This window comes from Rosa rugosa, chromosome 7, assembly GCF_958449725.1.
Source record: "Rosa rugosa chromosome 7, drRosRugo1.1, whole genome shotgun sequence".
NCBI classification, from domain to species: Eukaryota; Viridiplantae; Streptophyta; class Magnoliopsida; order Rosales; family Rosaceae; genus Rosa; species Rosa rugosa.
Genome location: NC_084826.1, coordinates 2,683,024 through 2,705,845, shown reverse-complemented (window position 1 = coordinate 2,705,845; position 22,822 = coordinate 2,683,024). Strand labels below are relative to the sequence as shown.

General features: G+C 35.4%; 2 protein-coding genes across 20 annotated transcripts; one reads left to right on the top strand and one right to left on the bottom strand.

Annotated features, from left to right (window-relative positions):
- Positions 1-784: 784 nt before the first annotated feature.
- LOC133723982 (disease resistance-like protein DSC1) lies at positions 785-21,350 on the bottom strand. Of its 19 annotated transcripts, XR_009853398.1 has the most exons (13): positions 10,555-10,645; positions 10,364-10,414; positions 5,655-5,774; positions 5,439-5,521; positions 5,178-5,338; positions 5,006-5,080; positions 4,823-4,925; positions 4,022-4,168; positions 3,295-3,390; positions 2,852-2,957; positions 2,719-2,761; positions 2,452-2,516; positions 1,983-2,247 (listed from the first exon to the last, which is right to left on the bottom strand). XR_009853398.1 is itself a non-coding variant. In XM_062150846.1 (10 exons), exons 5-10 carry the CDS (start codon positions 12,331-12,333, stop codon positions 6,028-6,030), a joined length of 4,866 nt encoding a protein of 1,621 aa, XP_062006830.1. In that variant the 5' UTR covers positions 12,334-12,347; positions 13,061-13,104; positions 13,266-13,360; positions 13,665-13,772; positions 14,127-14,484; the 3' UTR covers positions 5,781-6,027. The 19 variants fall into 19 exon arrangements, 8 of the variants coding, with proteins under 8 accessions (XP_062006833.1, XP_062006835.1, XP_062006834.1 ...); XR_009853399.1 differs by having other exon boundaries at positions 4,823-5,080; positions 5,178-5,360; XR_009853397.1 differs by having other exon boundaries at positions 4,823-5,080.
- On the top strand, positions 20,252-20,887 carry LOC133720936 (protein HEAT INTOLERANT 4-like). The gene has a single exon (XM_062147428.1). The coding sequence runs from the start codon at positions 20,252-20,254 to the stop codon at positions 20,885-20,887; it is 636 nt and encodes a 211-aa protein (XP_062003412.1).
- Positions 21,351-22,822: the final 1,472 nt, after the last annotated feature.

The window sequence follows — 22,822 nt, the reverse complement described above, 5'->3', positions numbered from 1 at the left end:
GGTTTTCAACATCGGTTACCCAGCTATGGTAATCTGAGTCTGTTGAGTCAAGCATAGGGAAAGTCGAGTCTAGGTTCATTTGACATCCTGAAAATAAGAAGAGAAGATATATTAGTTTCAGAGTTTAAACTTCCACGAAAACTAAAATAATAAGATTTCCGAGCTATGCTACCAAGAAATCAATTTCCAATAATATTTAGATTAGACCGAAACAATGATGTTTAACATGGTCATAAATTGATGCTTGTAGACACTCTTAGTCCGAATATTATGAACACTCTTAGTTCGTTTATCGTGAATCCCTACAATTCCGCTTTTTGGTCTCCCCTATGAAGAAGATAGGGGGTTAGAAGAAGGGAGGTTGCAAGTCCCTGAATAAAATAAAAAAATTGAAAGAAACAAGAAAGTAGGAACTTTAATATTTAAAACTTACTTGTTGAAATTCGGAGCAGATTCGCTTATGAACAGCTCCCACTTCGAATGGTGTATAGGTCTCAAAACTACTCCAACATGGCTGAAATTTGGAGGTCAGATAGAAGAGACAGAGATGAACAACTTTGATGAAAAAAGATTTTGATCAGAGGTCCCGAAAAAGACGTTTCTCAGTACAAGCAAGCTTCCACGGGAATGAGCGTGCTGAACAGCTCCCACTTTGAATGATGAACTTCCTCTTCTCTTGTCAATTTGTAATTCGAATCCTAGAGCAATATCGTGCTGATAACGTGTTTAAGTATAAGCATAAATTAACAGAGAGAGAGAGAGAGAGAGAGAGAGAGAGTTTAGATGCAGAGAATGGAGAGTAATGTTTATTCTGCTCTCAAAGGAGGATTTATATAGAAATACAAGATAGTGTGAATGCTCTAGGAGAAATCCAATTTTGTGACTACTTGAGTTACAGCTGCAACTCCACATGGTTGCTGCAATGATGATAATTGTCATGCTTGTTGCCTCCCTACAAGCCTTATGCCACACAAGTCTTCGTACCTATATCTATACACTCAAGTACTATGTTTATACACTCAAGTACATATTACATGATACAGTCATTACACTACAATACATTTATACTACAACAACCAGACTCTTTTTTTGGTTTCGCTTCCAGCAAAGTGACCAGACTCTTTTTTTCTTTTTTTGGTTTCGCTTCCACCAAAGTGACCAGACTCTTTTTTTGGTTTCGCTTCCAGCAAAGTGACCAGACATTGTAGTAACTTTGGCTTCGCTTCCACCAAAGTGACCAGACATTGTAGTAACTTGTTGTGGACGTATGACTTCAAATTTCAGAGCGTCATCATCTTGGCCTTGGGCATACAGAAAGCAGACCCCACACCTTTTCACTTTATTTAACCGTTCACGTTCGGAGTCCGTAGACCAAAAGTAAAAAGAGGCTTCCGTAGAGCATTTTGCTTCATCTGAAATTACATGGACTGTATTATACCACACCCACACTTTATCTGTTTCATCTGCTGTGTCATCCCTCGGGTGGCCCACTGTTTCATCTGCTGTGTCATCCCTCCGGTGGCCCACTGGATTTCCCAAATTGACACCATGGGTTTCACCGTCGTTGGTTTTGAGAATCATCTCACATTGACACTCAAGGTAGGTTCCAGAAACAACGCAGAGAGCAATACCCAAGAACTTCGAATCATCAGACCAATGCAGAGGAAGCTTAATATTCATTGAAGATCCCTCCGTTTGACAGCTAAACCATTTTGGAATTTCATTTCCCGGACACATTACCTCTACTTTACCAGATGATAAACGTTTCTGCAGATACATACCGTATATAAGCATCATGGTTAGTAAACTCGTGATTTAACATAAATGAAAGAGCAGAGATCTACTGCTCTGATTTAACATAAACTAGGAAAGGTTGCCCGCGCGATGCTGCGGGGAAAAAGTTATTATATTTTTTGTTCATTATTTAAAGATTTATCTAGTTTGATGTAGTTTGGTTAACAAAAATAACTATTGTGCTGAAATGAATTGAAGATAGGGGCAGTGAATTGAAGCAAAATTGGAAGACGATAATTAGTTGAAATACATAAGATGTTATCAACAAATGAGCAAATGGCAAAGTAACTGTCATAGCATGTCACCGCAGCAACCTCAAAAGCCTTATAAGCTGGACATGCCATATTCCTGTGATAACACTGGAAATGGAGAGGCCTTGGTTGTTGGTTTGGGCTTCGTGTTTATATATAAAGCGAGATTTCCATTGCCTGCAAAACTCATCTTTTCCATTGGCTGCAAAAAACAAAAATATGGAAACTCTTTTAACGACCTACCGAAATCAATAAAATGTCAAAATTTTGATGATTGATTTTAGTTTTCGTAGTATTGTTGTGCTTCTAGAGCAGGTAGATTTCATATGTACCACTTAACTATCACAACAACATGAACAATGTCATCTATCTCAATGATTCGAAAGAAAATACTCATCTTCTTTACCTCTTTGTACTTCGACATTCCTTATCCAAAACCAAAGTATGAAACCCACAATTCTAGATGTCAAACTGTAAAAGCGTAGGAACCTATGTCACGTAAGCTTCTATATAGAAAGCCAAATGAACTGACTTCGACAACAAAAAAAACATATATAGGCAACAAAGCTTGGATACCTACATGGGTTTTGTCTTTCTGGGTTAAATGTAAAATATCAAAATGTAATACTAAAAGCTGAGAATTGATTAACTATAGTGGAAAGGAAAATTGCACCTGAATCGTGGTCTGCAATTTATAACAACCAATCAAGTTGTAGCTGACAAAAATACGATGTAAACTGATGTTATTACATAAAACAATCAGCAAAGAAAAAACTATCTTGCTTCCGCATATCAACAGAACTTACCAGTGATCAAAAGTAAGCCAGAAGAAATCCACTTCAAAAAGATAACCTCTTGTCTTTCAACCTTCCAGCCAAGATGATGAATGTAGTTACATGGGTAATGCTTGGTCTGCATATAAACACAATGGATAAGTAAAAATTTTCTCTTGAAATCACAACTAAACATTTATGGAAAAAAGGGAAAAAAGATCCAAACGAACTCAACAAAATTGAAATCAATCTGTTTATTAGTAATTATAGTTATGACTAAATTTCCAGACGTTTTAGTTGAATTTTCCAATTATCTCATTCATTATTGTACCTTATTGAACAGAAGACAATTTATAAATAAAAGTAGTGTAAAATTTTACGAACATAGTGTAGTGATATAAAGGTCGAGGGTTAAGTAATATAATTCTAATACCATCAAAGAGACTAAATGACACAAAACCGAATGTTCTAATTACCTGGTTCAAGCTCAACAGTGGCTGGTGAAATTCTAAAGCCTACGCAAACTTCAATCCAATTTGAAACTCTGGCCGACAGATTGATAGATGACAAATCTGAACAGTCGAAAAGAATTTATCAATTGAATCACAAATTGACAATAACTAACTATCTATAGCTTCAGTGACTGAGAAAAATGGAGAAGATATTGAAAAGCAATTAGTTACCAACATTAAAAGGAGATGGTAGATGTTGCAGATCAAATACAAATTTGATATAAAAAGGAAATAATGATTCCAAAGAGGTATAATCCAAACAGCAGATAATCATTGGAAAGAGCTGTGAAAAGTATTGAAAAGTACAGAACATCATTGTAAAGAGCTGCAAAAAGTAGATAAACAATGTAATTCAAATACTAAAGTGCTGAAAACTATCCATGTGAAATGGAGCTGTGATAACACTGAGGCTATCCATGTTAACATCCATTGTGCCACTATTTGGACTATCTTTATAAGAGTCCACAGTGTTTCTTAATATTTCTATCTGATTGGATTATCTTCTTTTTAGATATTAGGTTATAGGTCAAATAACTCATTTGATTATTTGTATTAGTGATCAAATTGCAGTTGGCAAAAATCTAAGTTCTGATGTTTCATGGCGATGGAACATACAATAGACAAATGCTACAACTGTAAGAAATATTGACATCTTGAAATCTGATTATGAAAACAGAAATATTGCGCTTACTTTAATGTGTCTATCCACTGGGCTTATGTGCGGACTTGAATATTAGATAAACGAAGACCATTCTGAGCCCACTTATAGTCACAGGCTGTCTTCTTCTCCTACCCTAAGTTGCTTAGAGCTGCTCCTGCCTCCGTCACAATTATTTGTCTGGTTGGAATTGATATTAATCACAAATTCAGAAGCAGAAATGAAGTCAAGAAAGAAAGGAAAAAAAAAAAAGACACCTTATAGAAGATAATTCTGGAAAAAAAAAACCATTAAAGTTTTTTTATTACACATTTTTGACGAAATGACATGCGTATTTGGATAACAGAACAGTCATTCAAGTAACCAAACTTAGTGTTTCTTCCTTTTGAGAAGGGAACTGTGAAGCAAGGAGACCTCACAATCTATCTGAGGTAACTGTAATTCTATCGGTATGAAGTATATATGAAGTAGCATTAACAAATCATAATTATAAGTATTGTTTGCAACTAACTGTAATAATAACTATACTGAAGCAACAAACAATTCACATTTATACGTAAACAGCACCATCAAAAATGGTTCCCATACCCAGGAAAATTAAAAACTTTCACTCTAGACATCCAACTCTTCACACTGTTCCATTTAGTTCCAAGCAATAAAGCATCAAATTTTTCAATAACCAATTCAAGCTTCAAAATTTCACTTCACTCCTCTATTCTATCAGCAAGAGAACACACCCAATATCCAAATAACACACCATAACTGCAAAACACATCACATCAAATCGTGAAACCAAAAAAAATAAGAACACCTAAAAAGCTAAAAGAATTGAACCTGAAGAATTAACTCCAAATTGGTAGGGAACCGATAGCCTCCTGAATACTATTCTCACTCTTAAACCGCTCCATATCCTTCTACACTCTTCTAATACGAATATCTAACCAGAAACAGAAAAAACAGAACAGATAACGATAAAAGAGAACATAGAGCATATGAAACATGAAATATGGCGCTTACTTTAATGTGTCTATCCACTGGGCTTATGTGCACATTTTCCAGTCTCAACTCCGTATGGTTCAGTAAGTAATTAATCTGAATAGAAAAGGCATCAGAAAACATCCTCATTCATTGTTTTGTTGAAGGAAAATTTTATGCAAAGAAAGATATTCTAATAGAGCATGATACATACTGCAATTAACAGATTTTGCATTAATAATCTAATTATCTGTAATTGGTGAGAAACTGCAGGTCCCCCAACTCTGTCATCTCCTACCCCTCTAACAAATTCCTTGTCCAATGCATGAATATCCTCCAAGATTGGAAGTCAATGTGATTGTTGAAGCCAATGTCCTAAAGAAAAATTACCATGATACTATAATCATATCAATAAAATACATAACTCATTTAATTGATTTTGTATATAACAGGTCAAATTTCAGAGAACACTCACTTGGTTGTGCGCAGCCATGCAAATTTATAGCCTGTTGAATGAACTTGAACGCTCGTAAGTACTCCATCCAAAATTGGTCAATACTGTTGAAAATTAAGAATTATTCAGTGTCCTTTATTAAGCCTGGTGAAAAAAAGTAAAGGAAGAGGTCCACCATAATAGATATATTACAAACATGAAGGCAACCTTAATAAAACAAAAAGACAACTTCCATACCACAATCACTTTGTTTTAGTATTGCCTTCCTCTTTCAATTCCCAAAAGCTTCAAAATTATCTACAGTACTTAGCTCCTCCACGTTCATAAAACTCTTCAATCAAATATATGTACATCATGCTGTCATAGAAATTACGGGGTGAAAGAGAGAAACTGCATTCGTTTTGAGTCTTCATTTTTGTTAGCAGAACCCAGCACTTTTCTTTTGATTAAATGTTATACAAATACATGAACGATAAAAGTCACTATCTGTTCTTTCACATAACTATATGTTGATTGGTACATCCTCTTTCTTGATGTTTATGGCGGAAAAAAAGTACAAAAAATAGGTATTTATGATTATATTGACATATAATGTAATACACACTTTTATTCATAGATTTTGCAGAACATCTTTGTAAACTATGTTTTTAGTGTATCTATTTGGCATATCATTGTTATTATTTATTAGAATTTTCAAACCATTTCTTGATGTAACTCTTGAAAGTGCGACATATAATTGTCCATGAGTGAAAACAGGTTCAGGTAAATATATGCCAACTCGATTTAGTGATTGACCTTGGCTTTTATTAATTGTCATGGCATAACACGGTCTAATTGGGAACTGGCGTCTTTTCAAAGTGAATGGCCATTTATTTTCAGTTGCAGTTAGAACAATTCTCGGTATGTAAAATTTTTGGCCTGTATTACTTCCTGTTAATATTTTTGCTTCTATTAATCGATCAAATAATTTTGTTATTATTAATCTTGTACCATTACATAAGCCAGATACTTGATTTAAGTTTCTCAATAACATGATCGGCATGCCAATTTTTAAAGTTAATATGTGTGATGGTAATCCATTAAATTCAAGTTTATTCAAAAATTCTGTAGGGTATAGAAGATTAATATTTTCATTACTTCCAGAGTTCAATGAAATGTTATCTGAACTTAAATAAGTTGTTGTGTCACCTGGCAATAAATTTATAGCGTAATCATTTATATCTCGAACTGTAGCATTTCGTGGAGTAACAATTGCACGCTCTTTCAGATAGTCAAATTTGTTGTAATTAATGTTAAAATCTGAATAAATTGCAAGAAAAATTGTTTCTATTGGATTTGTATAAGAATGAATAAGTAAATCATTTGGAATCTCAACCCAAGATGTATCTTGATCGTTTTCACAATCAATTGAACGTATACGGCCTTCTCCTATTTGTAACAGCCAGCTTGCAAAAGTTGAAATATTTTTTTTTTCTTCATCAGTTAAATTTTTATTCGATAATCTCATATTTTCAGTTAGATGAAATATTTTAAACGATGTCCAAAGGTATGAACAGTTTAATGAAGCTTCAATTATTTGCTCTTTAGTTCCTCTTGTAACAACAGGTAAAATCTGTCTGAAATCTCCACCTAATAAAATAGGTTTACCACCAAATGGTTTTTCAATTTGTGTATTATTTGGGTTGGATAAAATATCACGCAGAGATTTATCTAATGATTCAAAACAATGTTTGTCACACATTGGAGCTTCATCCCAAATGATTAATTCTGTTTTCTCAATTAATTTTGCAAGTTGACTGCCTTTCTTTATTGGACATATTGATAAATTATTTACTGTGAGAGGTATTTTAAATCTAGAATGAGCGGTTCTACCATTTGGAAGTAATAATGAAGCAATTCCAGATGAAGCAACTGCTAAAACAATTTTGCCTTCAGATCTTAGCTTGCTTATTATTGTATGCCATAGAAATGTTTTACCAGTTCCTCCATGACCATGAACAAAAAAGGTATTCATTGTCTTTTCTTCAATTGCTTTGATAACTTGATCATAAACAATTTTTTGACATGTATTTAATTGAGCTACTAAATCTATATGGTGACGTTTTAATTCAAGACAATTGTAATCTAATTCTTCTCTTAACAGTCTATTATTTAACTGTAACAGATTATTTGTATCAGGCATTGGTAATTGGTGATCTTTTAATGAACTTGATGATATATTAAATATTTGTTCTAATTCAAATAAAAGTTTATTTTTTAATTCTGATTCTGGGAGAGTTAAATTTGGGTTTCCAAGTTCAATTCTGGCTTTATGTAAAATATCATCACACATGTTTGACCAATGTGAATCTAATAACATCTGGGGATTTGCAACATCACAGAATAAAATTATTGTGACAAAAAGTTGACGCATTTCAGATGCTGTTGCAACATGTGAAGAATCTGTTAATGCTTCAATCCATTCTCTGTCATCGCCTAATAAACCTAAAATTCGGCAAGCCTCTTGATAGGAAGGATATGTAATACCATTAATAGTTCTTATTGAATTGTAATCACGACAACCCTTTTGAATATTTAATAACATTCTCATAAAATATACTTCACCTAATGTAGGATGTACATGTGCTATTCGACCAATAGTTTCATATTGTTTTCTTGGCGTCCAACATTTTTTACAATCATTCCAGACAAATTTAGTTGGAAATTCTGTATAAGTTAATTTACATGCTTCTGGATAAGTTGTATTTGCTTTAAACCATCCAGTAAGCATAGTATCTTCCATACTTTTATGTTTTATAATTGATTGAAGAGATTGAGATTCATCAAAAACAATATTTTGTTCTGAAGGCATATGAATTTGCAAATGTAGAACAGCTGGATGTCGAGAATGAATTGGATATTCAAACAACCTCCACACAGATTCATGAGGAGTTAAATATCGACAATTAAGATAGGTTTGAATTTCGTCATTTAAATTTTCATGCACTAAAATTCGAGCTCGATCTGGGCCTTTATTAATATATTTAAATAAATATTTAATTAACATAGATTGAGAACACGATTCAACATTAATGTGAGCATTATATTTTAATAATAAATTTGAATTGTAGGGCACAACAAAATTATTTCCAATATGGATACCATTTTTTATTACAAATTTTGTGTGATCATCACGACGTCGATATGTTGGAGGTATATTTGTTTCAAATGTAGTGTTTGTATTGTATGGTTTTGGAAAGAATTTAGAACATTTTCCATCTCGCATGCAAGGAGATTTGGCATTTATTTGTCCGCAAGGCCCATGAATCATGAATTCGCTAACAATTTTGAAAAGCTCTGGATTGGTATTTTTGTCTGGCAATTCTGCTGAAATAATAGAATCTATATCAGTTGCTGTATAACATTTGTAATTTCTTGTCAACCAAAATAACATATGGGCGTGAGGGAGTCCTCTTTTTTGAAATTCTATCGTGCAAACATCTGCTTCAACTTTTCCAAAAGGTTCTCCAGATTTAACATATTTGATCATATCATCCAATTTCAGTTTAAAAATCCTTGAAATTATGTCGGGCCTATCTTCTGGTTTATATCCAGGTATGTTTTCAAAATATCTCAATATTTCTGGCCACTTAACATTGCAAGTGAAAGTTATAAATAGATCAGGATTGCCATATTGTCTGCAAATTGCCATTGCATCTTGATAATTGTTGATCATGTATCTAGGGCTTCCAGTGTGAGAACTTGGCAGAATAATTTTTTGTCCTAGATTACGGCCTTCATTAATTCCAGTTGAAGCTACGGTGAAAAGGTCTTTATAAGTTTCGCTTCTTAAATTTCTTTGATTTTTTCTAATGTAGTCTAAACGATGTTCTTCAATAGTTGCATAAGAGTCGACTAAGAATTGTTGAAACAATCGTCCGCCTTTTAACAAAGTGCTCATTTCATTATTTCTATCTTGAATCTGATATGCAATAAAACATCGCATTGATATTTTATCTCTTTTTTTTTTACGGTTTGTTGCAGTTGTTTGCATCAAAAGATCAAGTTTATATCCATCTTCACCATATGGAAAAAGAATTGGATATTGTAATGACATGTATTTAGGATGTATTTTGGTAATCCGCTTCAAATGTCCGTCGTTTGATTGAATAACTATGTCTTTATTTGAATTGAATTCTCCAATGTCACCAACAATTAGACCACCAATTTCTTCACTTGTTGGTTCCTCATATTGTTTACTGTCAGTTGGCTGGCGATTAAGCATAGTCATATTAAATGAAGGCAAAGAACTATCTTCAAATTTATCTCTGATCGTTCGATAAGTTTTAACTAATTCGTTAATTTCATCAAACATGTTAATCAGTCCCTGCACAATATCTGGTCTGATTTTTTTATTGATATGAGAAGGATCTATAGCGTTAATACGATTTGATACCTCATTCTTTGTATCATAGATGTATAATTGTGCATACTTTGGACATTCACCATCAAGAGGCAACATGGAACCCATTAAATGATGTACTTGACCATTTATTTTGAAAACATAAGGACCTGATCCGTTATTTATACCATGATCAATTGTTGCTCCCATTGATGTAAAAGAGAACATTGAATTGTAAATTCTAATATTCTCTCTAAAAAATGTTGTTTCTCTGTTTTTTGGATCTAGTAGTTGCTCAAGAAATGATGGAGTTGGGTTTGATTGTTCGATTTTGATTTCTCCTTTTTCACAACAATTTCTATAGATGATGGGTGCATTTTTCAATTTTTGTTTGTTTGCTTCTTTTAACCAAAAAGATGCATTGCAATGAATACATGTGAAACTATTGTCGCCAAAATCTTCATACTTTATAATAACCCCTGCAATTGTAGTTTTTTAATAAACGATTTATATATTTATCTTCTATAAACACAAACAATAAAAGCTGAAATAGAAAACCATTTACCTTGTTTATTCCTTTGATATGATGCCTGACCAAAAAAAGATGAACCTCCAACTGTGTGTAAAATTTAAGAATTGTTACTAATATCATTGAATATAACAAATTTGTATACACCATCAAAGAAGTCTGACATCTAACTCCGTCAAGTTCTATAATTTGAAAGATACTAATATAGAGTAATTTCTAAGAATTACCTATTGTATTTCCAGCATTATTAGATGAGCTTTCACCGGCAAACAAACTTTGATTTATCATCGTGTTGGGATTCTCTTGATTACTCTGAAATTGTTTGTCACGCTGTCCCACTGCGTCTGTAACTTCATTTTCAACACAATACAAATTCTTTGATGCTCCATTATGATGTAAACCCCGCTTCTTTCTTCTTCTTGTTGACGGGGTCGCTGTCAACAAAACTAATACAATATCAATGACTTTCAATGTGTAATCAAAGTGAAACAATTGTTAAAATTTTACATTAACATTTAATAACCAGTGCTAGTAACAACTCGATGATCTGTACCTTCATCAGCGAAAGAATTTTCAGATATAGCTGCATTGAAAGGCTGATTATCTGTCATTTCACGCATATCCCCTTCAGTTGATAAGCTCTCACCCCGACTCTGAGCATGATGATCTAAATTTACTGAGTTGTGATAGTCTTCTAGCAGCATTCTTTTTCTTGTTGTCCTGCTCTTGGGTGGCATGACTGTATTTAAAAATGATATTTTATCAACACGTTTCTATTTAGAAAGAGAAGCAACAACTTAAATGTGTTTTTTCCCCCTTGATTTGAGATTTTGTGTGTTTTTCTTGTCCATGATAGAAGAAACAAAAATTGAACAAAATAAATGGAAGGTATCCTACGTGAATTATACTCTATCTTAATAGCAAAAGAAAGCTGAAAAAGATGCAGTAAATGATCTTTAGACTGTTTATGAATGTCACTGACAATGTAAGATAATTTCATATATTTGACAAAATTTCAGCCTAAGCTAGTAAAACCAAAGCATTGAGATTTAACATTAAGTTTACTCATGTCATAACCTACTTCTATAGTATCAGTTATCAATAATCTTTAGCTAATAAAAGACTGAACATGGGAATAAAATAATAGCATGACAATTTTAAAAACAAAGCACCAAAAGAGTTTCCTACAAAATAACTTGAAGGGGATTAGGAACCTAAGGTGGAAGGTTTATGGATTGTTTACAGGGAAGAAAGTTTGAGTGTTTTGCAGTTTGATCAACAAAAAATGACTAAGAAAATAATCAATTTAAATATAGTTAAATACAGATATATGTATGTAGTAAAGCCACTCACTTGCTAATTGAGTTGGATGAACAGTAGAAAAAGTGAGAAGATATGCTCCTTTTTTGTTGTTCTCACCGATAATTGCTGAAAGAAAACCAAAGTCACACATGGTTAAGTATAACACTTATTTAAACTAAAAATTTTGAAAACTTAGATAATGCTGTGGCCATATAATTCTATTCTTTATATTTTAAGGTTACTTAAAATAATAGATATATAATTTTGCATTCAGACTTTCTTTGCTTGCAGTAAATCAACATATTTATTTGATTCAAAGTGCCAGTAACTAAAGATCACAACAAAAGGCACGATATTTTAAGAGTTGTAAGGCATTTAAAAAGGAGGCAATTTAGGTCTGCAAGACTCTAACTTCATTCCAAAAAATTATCAAGTTCAAACTAAAAACAATGCATTGCGGTTTATTTCTTCTACAGTAACTAATATAAACACAGCATGAATCTGACTACAAACATATGATAAGTAAGTTAACAACTGATCTTCAAAATATTAATTAATCTGTATCATGACCAACAGTGAATACGAATATAAACATATCAGTTCTATATGAAGAACATACCTGAATAGGAATAAGAGACTGAGATAACGCCAAACAATGTACACAGGAACAGCGGCAGAAGAATAATGCACGCACTTCTTTGCATAGAACCTAAAAAACCTAAACAAAACAGCAATGAAATTTGAAAATTAATCATAAAGCTGCGAAAACTAACTTAAACAGAAAGTTACTCTAACCAAAAGCAAAAGCTTAAAAAATAAATAAATAAATAAACATTAAGATATTATCAGTATTCTTATTGTTAGGTAACAGTTTGTTAATGATCCATATGCAAAAAACCAAAGCTTTGAAGAAAACTGCAGAATACACAAACAATATCCTACCAACTAACAACCAAATTCGGAATCAACCATCATCACTTCAAATTTGTAATTATTTAAAGTCTATTCAATCAAAATTCTAGATTAACCATAATAATAAATGAATAAAAACTACTAAACAAACTGGTGAAAAAGAATCATTGTGTTTTAAATGGCACAACATTTGTGCATCTATGAGGGCAACATTATAGCTTTAAAAGTTAGCAATTTGAGGAAGCAAGAATAGATTTGTTTTTCATTGAAGCAGAGAATATTTTTTTTTAATGCTCATATTAACCACAGAACCTTTAACCAACTATGCTGTTACTGAAAAGCTTGATGACAATTTCCCATCTTGTTGTGTAAAACAACTAACTAAACCATGGCTAGATCACCTGAATGACATCAATAGTGCTAGTGTCTCAACTCAGTTTACAGTTCTACTGTCATCAAGAAACTTAATATCGAATTACCTATCCTATGAAATTATTTACAAAGCTTCAAAAAACTCACCTAGAATACAGACGATCTAACAAATCAATCACTTGAAAGAGAACCTGCAAGCAAAATCAATCAATCACAACCCAATATTAAAAAGAACATAATGAATACATCTGCTAATCCTAAAAGCACAAAATGATTGAAAAAAAGAATTATACACAGAAAATTTCACATAATAATTAAAAAAAAAATCAAATCAGTTAAGAAATTAGAATACCTTACTGTCAAAAAGTGAAGACCTTTACCCAGAGAAAAAAGAGATTTTGATTTGAATTGAAGCTGCCTTGAATAAAGGAAAACGTATTCAACTTCCTGTAATCAATATTATCATTCAAAATCTGCTCCAGTACTCAAACCCATTCAATAACAAAGAACAAATGCTCCTACAGGCTACAGGTTTACAAAACATTATAATCAGAACATATAAACAATCACCGAAAACTAAGAACAATAATCGCTGGGCAGCGATTACCTTCTAAGTCTTTACTAATGCAAGTAAAAGTGAATAACAATGCATGAATTTACCAATCTCTACTACTGCTGCTGTTATGAATGTTGACATTTTCATACATATTTATTGCATTTGAAGTTCAAATTGCGGAAATAAAGAATTTACAGTGTGCTTGAGTATCAATAATAGTATATGCAAACTGAATCCCCTCAAAAAAGCCAACTTCATTGCATATCCATTCTCTCTACCACATGAAGAAGTTTTAAATTAAACCTATATAAAAAACCACAGAAAACAACTATATGAAATTGTAATCAATCGGAAAAAACTTGGAGAAAAAAAAAAAAAGGCCGTCAAAAAGTGTTTACAAATGAAGGACGCATATTTAGGGACTGAAGGTCAGATCAATCATAGGTATACATAAAAAGAACAAAGTTATTTATGTACAGAAATCAGTTCGTATAGGGACCAAAAAAGCAAGAAGATTACCCAATTGATTGCTTCTGATAAGAAAAGCTGATTCAATACTTCAAGTATAGATTACCATACTTGAAGCAGAAGACCCACTGAAAAATCAAATCACACAAAAACTGACAAAAGCAATAGCTGCAGAAGCAGAAAACTTACACACAAACTCTTGGCAAACTCGCTAAAGCCACAAATTCGGGACTGTTCAAACCAAATCCTCTTCTCTCTCTTTCTCTTCAAACACCACAAACCTGTTTTTTTTTTATATCTCTCTCTGGATCGCTCCTCTCTCTCTGTGGATCGCCCTTGATATCTCTCTGGATTGCTCTCTCTCAGACCCGATCTCTCTATCTCTCTGTGGATCGTCCTGGATTGCTCTCTCTCAGACCCGATCACTATCTCTCTCTGGATCGTCCTGGATTGCTCTCTCTCAGACCCGATCACTATCTCTCTCTGGATCGTTCCTCTCTATCTGTAGATGTAGATGTAGATGTCTAGAAGTCGCGGAACTTCTGGAAAGGTCAGTGGAGGTCAAACTCCCGAAGGCACCGGCAGCTTGAAATTGTAAAGCAAAGGCAAGAACCGACCCTTATCCAAATCAGGCAAAGCTGTAAATTATCAGGGAATAAGGACAGAAGTGTAATTTTAACCAACCGGCTCAGCTCGAGCCGATAAAAAACGGCTTAGTAACAGTAACCGGAAACCCAGCTTTAATATATAGTATAATGAACTATGTGCATCAGTGTGTACGTGTGGGTGAGTGTCTATGCGTGTGCGTATGTAAGACTTACACGATCATAAGCAGTTGCCATTCGCAATATTCTGAGGCGTGCATCATCCATTATGTTACTCCTTGAATTGTTATCCAAATTAACGCAACCACCAAAATAATGCACCTCGGTCCTCTTCCCAAAAAGTATTTGATCCAAACCTTGTGTCTCTGCAGTCACTGAAACTGACACAGTCTCGAGTTTAATGCACCCCCATGCACTCAATTCTTCTAGAAGACATGGGAGCACTGGCAAAGATTGAAGCCGCTCGCACATAGTAAGTATCAGAGACTTGAGCCCAGAAACTTCTTGGATGCTGGGAGGTATGGTCTCAATCATGGTTTCACTTAAATCTAACACTTGCAATGCAGGAAAGCTTGTAAAGCAATCGGGAATTTCTTCTAACTTCTCACAGCCACGAAATGAGAACCACTCAAGAATGTTTAAATTGCCGAAGCTGTTTGGGAGTAATTCAAGGCTTGTGCAGCCACTTAAATCTAATGTCTTGAGCCCAACAAGATTCCCAACCGATGACGGCAGCTCTTCAATTTTCGTCCCACTTAAATTAAGATACTCCAGATGTTCCACAGGCTCCGCAATTTCCGGAAAGTTTGTGAAACTAGAGCAACCAAAGAGATCAAGTTTCTCAAGAGATTTCAACTTACAAATGTCGGTTGGGAGACTGACAAGGCGACGACAATCTCTCAGCTCAAGTGAAATGATCCCAGTCATACACATGAATAACGATGAGGGCACTGTTTCTATGTTTGTCCCGCTCAACAAAAGATGAGTGAGGGATTTCATCTTCCATGGACTGCTCGGAAACTTCTCAATGTGCCAACAGTTGCGAAGATTCAATGTAAGAAGTTTTTCAAGAGACCAAATTGATGAAGGCAATTCTTCTATAGAAGTATGATCCAAATATAAGAATTCCATATTGCTTGGTATCTTCGGTAGAACTCTAATCTTCCGACAATGTCCCAAATTCAAATGAGTAAGCCTTGTGAAGTTTTGAAAGTATGAAGGAACTTGAACCAAACCATCACAGTATTGAAGATTTATACTCTCAATGTTTACACTCTTTGACAGGTCTGGAACTCGAACCAAACTTGCGCAGCCTAGGAGATTTATACTCCTAATGTATACACACTTTGACAAATCCGGAACTTGAACCAAACTACTACAGCCTTGAAGATTTATACTCTCAATGTTTACACTATTTGACAGCTCTCCAACATCGGCCAGGTCCATGGAGTGACTAAGATCGATCCTTTTCAAGTTCTTAGGATTCTGTAACAAATTAAAAAAGCAATTAAGAATAAATAAAAACCCGAACAAATAACTTTTCCATGCACTATATTTAATGCATTTAAATACTAACTTAAGCATACCTGGCCTTTATTCCAAAGTCTCTTGAGTTTGCTCCAGGGCATATGAAGCTCAACAAGATTGTTTGGAGAATACTTTGATGGAAAAGATTTCAAAGGGTAACAATGCCAAAAGAGATATTGAAGGGCATCAGGCAGATACTCTAGATTTGCCTCGTCATCAAGATGTATAAATCTTAGCATAAGGAATCTTAAGTTATGCATCCCGGTGAAAGCTTGAGGATCCAACATTAGTGTGTTGACACAATTCCTGCTGGAAATGCTTTGTACTTTGGCAGTTCCCTGAAGAAAAAAGAAAAGAAAAGAAAAACCTCAAAACTACAGTAATTTCTGGACATCCATCTAACTAGTTTTTTAGAAAATAGTATCTTCTAGCTAGTTATTTTATCCACTGAAAATTCATAAGCTTTGTCAAAAGAAAAGTCAAGGCATTGAGCTCTTACCACATTCCTTTTCAGTACACCACAGACGTCCTCACCATTGTGCAACCTACTGCGTTTTCCTGGCTCTTCGGTACATTCTTCCTGGACTATCTGCCAACCCATTTCTTGGATCACATCGTGCATCCATATGCAGTTGTCCTTGATTGATATGAGAGACATATCAATGAGAATCTTAATTCCATCATCCGGAAATAAACCACAGGCAGATAACATTCTTTTTGCCTCACAAAGTTTCTTCCCTTTGTGAAAACATGCAATATCAAGGAATATGTTCCTCTCATTTCTTTCTAATCCATCATAACTTGCTCTGTACACTTTCTGAAGATCTTCGTTGGGAAACGTTTTCAATTTTTCCCACAACAGTTCCTGTTCTCCTTTGCTCTTGCATTGAAGGAATACTGAACTCAAAATTTTAAGGGCTAATGGAACTCCTGCAGCATGATCTGCCACCTGCTCTAAAAGTTCTGGATTTGCTGTACAACACGTGCGAGCATTTGAACGGAACAGCTGAAGAGACTCAACACCATTTAATTCCTCCGCCTCATATATCTTAACATCATGGTCAGCTACTTTCTTATCTGGTACAGTCTCCTTACCGAGTCGCCTATCTCGAGTTGTTATAATTATTCTACTTCCTGGGCCAAATGGAACTTCTCCAACTAAAAATGTTAATTGGCTTGAATGGTTCACGTCGTCAAGAACAACAAGGACTTTTGTACGGCGGAGCCTCTCTTTGTCAACGGCACCTACAGTGCAAGTATGAATAGCTAAATTCCTGTCCCCTAGTAGTTCTCCAAGAAGTTCATTTCGCAAAATATACAGTTCAGGAGATAAAGCTCCTTTGGTACCTGAACGTTCCCTAACATTTGCAAGAAAACAGTGAGCGTCGAATTGAGAAGAGAGTCCATGATATACAGCATCAGCCAGCGTGGTCTTGCCGATACCACCCATACCCCAAATAACTACAGAGCGAACACGAAGATCTTCTGGGATGATGTCTAATTCCAATAAAATTTTCTTAATGCGGTCTTCAGCTCCAATCAAACCAGTTAAATCACTTGAGGATTCACGATTCAATTTAGCCAACACATCTTTGACAATTTGCTCAACTAAAGCAGAATCATCCCTACCACAAATGACCAAGTACAGGTAATTAATAGTTATTCATACAACGTCTTCTTCCAACTTTAATCCATTAGTCAAAAGCAGAAATTTGTACAAGTTAAGAGAGTTACCGAAATTTTTTTGAAGTTGAATCAGACCCAGATAGGCCAGCTGCTTTTTCTAAAGCTTTCTTCCACTTGGCCACCTTGTCAATCTTGTCGTCCTTCAACCATTGTTCATGTTGAACAAATGCAGCCTCATAACTTCCGGTCTGGTAGCGCACTTGTGATGGTTCTATCTCGTAAAAAATAGGTATAACATATTGTCCATGTTTTTCCCTGCAGTCCAGTATATGAGCAAGTTCATCCAAGCACCATGTGGAAGAAGCATAGTCTTTCGAGAAAATGATCACGGAAATCTCTGATTCTTTTATTGCTTTTAAAAGGGCGGGTCCCACTTCATCTCCTCTCTCCAGTCTGTAATCAATGAAGGTTTCCACTTTCCTCCTTATCAGAGCAGCATGAAGATGGCTGGTAAAAGTCCTGCGAGTATCCTGGCCTCTGAAACTGATGAAGACATCATACTTTTCTTTTGTGGGGATGACAGAAGAAGAAACAGAAGAGGAAGCCATAACTGAGCAGATCTAAAGCACGCTTCCTTGGGACCAAAAAAGTTCTCCAGATTCAAATTAATTTGAAAATGGTGACCTGCCAAAAATAAATAAAAGATGGTTACTTGGTTCTCTGAATAGAAATTAAGAACTAAATTCAAAACAAATCTAAGTACTACATACATGATAAACAATAATAAAACACTTATAGGTTCTTAGCAAACAACTGAAACAAGTAAGGGGAAACAAAGCAGATCAGTCTGTCCGAAGAGAGATTGAACACAGATAGATTATGCTGATCTGATCAGTTTTCAAGTTCAGGTTTTATTTCCACAAAAATTAGGAACTTCTTATCTCTCGGGACAAAACTCCAGGTAGCAAAGATTAAAGAACCTCAAGAAAATTTAAGTTCCAAACACTTTCATTAAATATCATTCAACAACTCAAACTAAACAAAGGGTGACTATAATTGCAACTATTGGCTTTCTGCAACATATAAAATGAAGTTGTTCGAAGCATAATACAAAATTAATATAAGAATTAGCATATATGATAAACTACATACTCACAGAGATCGAGATTATGCGGAGGGTGAAGCTTGGTTGGAGATTTGCACAAGTTTAGGAACTTCTTATCTGTTGGCCTTAAGAACTGTTGGGACAAGAATTCTTAGGAGCTAGCTGAGATGATTTAAGAACTTTAAGGAGGTTGATGTCTTGATAGGAAGTTCCCTAGCAAGAAGAGTAAGTTGATTAGTGGCCTTGACCCCCAATTACCGCTGTTACGTGAGAAACAAAAGCGAATCAATCAAACAAAATCCAAAGATTAGAAGAAAATCAATCCACCTTCTTAGCAAGAACAAATATACTAAAATTAAAATAAAAGCAAAGCGATCAATTAGAAATATAGGAATAGGGATAGGTTTATATGCAGTGCTCAGATAGAACGACTGTTGGGGACTGAGACTGCCTCGCAAAGTCGCGAGAGAAAACTCAACTGGGAGAGAAGAGAAGGGGTTTTGGACCCATTTAACTGTTTAAGCCGATTAGAAATGTAAAAATGGTCTTGGGCCGTCTCTGCGTGATGGGCTTGAGTGTTACTCTTTCTTGTGTTGGGCCTTAAGGGTTTAAGCTACGTTATTTGCTATGGGACGTTTATGGTCATCGGCCTTCTTGCTTATTTTCACCTCAATATTGTCATTTGTTTAAGCACCAGTTAGAGATCCCATGCTTTGCTGAGGGTGGTATCACTTCGTTCAAGTTGTATAACAATTATCGATTGCTTTCTAACTGAACTAACAACTAATAGTAATCAATTCACAAAGGGAAGGGAGCCCAAGCACTATTACAGTCTTGTCCATGTTCTAACCATTTAACACATTCCTCCTGCACATAATAGAAGATACCGGCAAAGCAAGTGTGAGACTTTGCTCAAACAGATCCCAATTCAACATGATTTTAAATTAAGTTAAAGAGACTTGGTGTCTAAAAAGAAAGGAAGCAAATTCTTGTAACACCTACGATATGGATCACATATTTTGAGCATAAGTCCCCAATTTTAATGAGGTTGTACTGCCTACTGCCTCTGAATGTTTCTAATGCCTAAAATCAAAATTTTTATATAGTCAGGTTGGAAAATTGGTAAAAAAGAATAAAAATAAAGTTAGAGGACCAGTTATGATCTACCAAATACACAGTATCTGTACAATGGATATTAAGTTAGAGGACCAGTTATAAGCAGTGAGAAAAGCATTAACATATCAGTTATAGGACCAGTTATAAGCAGTGAGAAAAGCTAATGAAATATAATCAGTGAGCAAGGAGCAAAAAGGATAACATTGTTCTAGCAAACAAAGTAAGGCGTCCAAAATTTCATCTGTCAACTCTTTGTTAACAAATCATGCATATCTGTTACTACTTAGAACCATAGTGGATAGGCTATACTGATCTATACAGGGACGGAGGAGGCCATGGTTAGAAAAGAAGTGGTTGCTTTGATCCCTGTGGTGGTGGCAGTAGTTTCGGCTTCTCCACCTTTGAATGAGCTTGGACTTGTTTTAAGCGAGGGAAAAGTGGAAGAGATAATTCCGATGAAGAGATTGAAGATAGACTGGGCTCCGTATGTTCCTTTGGACAAGAGAGTAGACAAAGAAGGTTCTGAAATCTTTGTCTTGAGCTGCAAGCAAAGAAGGGCTGCTCTCAAACACAAAAATGTCAAGGGAAACAATGATCTATTGAAGTTTGAATACGCCGTGCCTTATTTGGATCCAGCGGCAAAAGTAAAGTGTCATGAAGTTCCTGTTCAGGAGGAGGAGTACTTTAGTGCTAATGATGATGAGCTGGAGGAGTTGTACTTCAGTGGTGACGATGAGAACCAGGTGATAGAAGAAGATGATGAAAAGAATGTCATGGTGGAAGAAGAAGCAAAGGGAGAAAATATTGATCTTGGAGTTAGGGAAGGCGGCCGGAGAAGAAGTGTGGAGAATATAATGAAGATGAGGATTTACAAGTTCTATCCGGTACAAACACCGGATACTCCTGACATATCTGAGTTTAAGAATGCATTTGTAAACAGGTACTATGGCACTGCTCATGAGATTCTGTAATGACCTTAGCATTTTGTAGTATATTATGAAATTACACCAATAAAAGGCATGATGTATTAGCCAAAATATCAGGTTTTTCGAGAAACCAGAACTAATTAACCAAAAGATTTACAAAAATTTGAGCAAGAATAGATCAAGATGTTTTACTTACTTGACAAAAAAGTACACACACAAACGGCTACTGGTTTCGCTCTCTGTGATATGGAAATCAACACAAACAGAATGTGGAACATGCAGTCGCGAAAGCCAGGTGACAGTTCTGAAGACCTTAATTCGGGTCAAGCTTTCATTGCAACATAGTTAAGTACAAAGTTCACTTCCACTATCAATACTTACCGTAAGTTTCACTTCTAGTATAAGTGATAACAGTGACCAGACAGTTGATCGACTTCCACTAGCTTCATCCTCAAAGCTGCCACGGCGTCTCCTAGATTTTTTATTTTTGTGGAATATAGGACCAAGCCCAAATATCAAAAGGAACAAGGGAAAGCAGATCCAACCTAATCAAGAGAAGATCAGGACAAGGAAAGAACACACCAAAAGAGGAAAAAGTAGATTGCTGCCGTCCTATTGCTACACCACTTGTGGACGTTGCCCAACCCATCATTCCTCAGTACCAGAGTCAGAGAAGGTAGTCGCGATGAAACCCATCTATATATTAAGACCCACCTCTCTAGTGGCAAGCGATGCAGCAGTATGAGCTGCCAAGTCCTCTTATCGGGGAGACCACTCCCAATGGATTTCTTCAAAGTTAGCTGCTAACCTTCTTATTTTGTTGACAATCGTAGAATGGATCACAACTTCTCTCAGACTCAAATATCTAGAAAGAGAAACTCCCTCCACAACCACCTTCCTCTACAAACACAGAGCAAGAAGTTGCAGTTTTAGTCAATCCTCCAATGCAAGAGCCACTGTGATTGCGTCCAATAACACCAAGCCCCGCTTTGCGTGTCTCCTTCTCCAAGGCCGCCTCGCAATTAACCTTGATTAGTGGCTATGGTGGAGGAAACCAGAATTTGGGTCGAGATGGTGAAGAAGAATTTAGTGGTTGGAAACCGAGAGATTAGTCTGCCAAAAGCTCATTCATCAAACTGACTGCACTGGTGATTGAATCAACCGGAGAGAGTGATTTCCCCTGACAAACAAAGCTGCGTCTACTTTTCCAAATTGACCAACAGAGGACCCCATGGTAAGAACCAAATTCTTCTCAATGTCAGTAGTAAATGTACCTTGTAAATCCAAGAACCACTTATGAATAGTAGTGATTTGGCATTCGTTAATTTTATAACCTAAAGGGGAGCCAAACCAGACTGTCTCCACCCAAGGGCATAATAACAGCACATGGTATATTGATTCTTTGTCTTTATGGCAGATGGGGCACATGGGATTTCTTACCAGATTGCTTCTGAACAAGTTGACAGTGGTAGGCAGTGCATTACAAAGTACTCTACGAAAGAAAGATTTGATAATTGGACGGACCTTCAAACTCCCAATAGTCTTCCAAACATTTTCATTCACTGGGTGAGACTGGTGACTCTTATTTGGGAGGCTTCTGAAATGACTTCTCCTAGTTGTAGCAACTTGTTGTGGATGAATGACTTCAAATTTCAGAGCATCATCATCTTGGCCTTGGGCATACAGAAAGCAGACCCCACACCTTTTCACTTTATTCCACCGCTTACGACAGAGTACTGTATAGAAGTCAAACGAGGCTTTCGCAGACCATTTTGCTTGATCTGAAATTGCATGGACTGTATCATACCACACCAACACGTGATCAGTGTCAACAGTCGGGTCATCAGTCTTGTTGCCCTCTGTACTTGCCAAATTGACACTATGGGTTTCACCATTGTTGGTTTTTGAGAATCATATCACATTCATACCTATGAAAAAGAAATGGGACACTGATTGCACAAACAGAGCACAGAGCAATAC

Excerpts from the sequence above, each read along its gene's own strand:
- LOC133723982 (XM_062150844.1), bottom strand. The coding sequence starts at position 12,333 with ATGCAAAGAAGTGCGTGCATTATTCTTCTGCCGCTGTTCCTGTGTACA. Across the intron at positions 11,756-12,248 it reads AGTCTCTTATTCCTATTCAG|CAATTATCGGTGAGAACAAC; the intron begins GTATGTTCTTCA and ends GTTTTCTTTCAG. Across the intron at positions 11,067-11,680 it reads TCATCCAACTCAATTAGCAA|TCATGCCACCCAAGAGCAGG; the intron begins GTGAGTGGCTTT and ends TTTTAAATACAG.
- LOC133720936 (XM_062147428.1), top strand. The coding sequence starts at position 20,252 with ATGGTTAGAAAAGAAGTGGTTGCTTTGATCCCTGTGGTGGTGGCAGTA.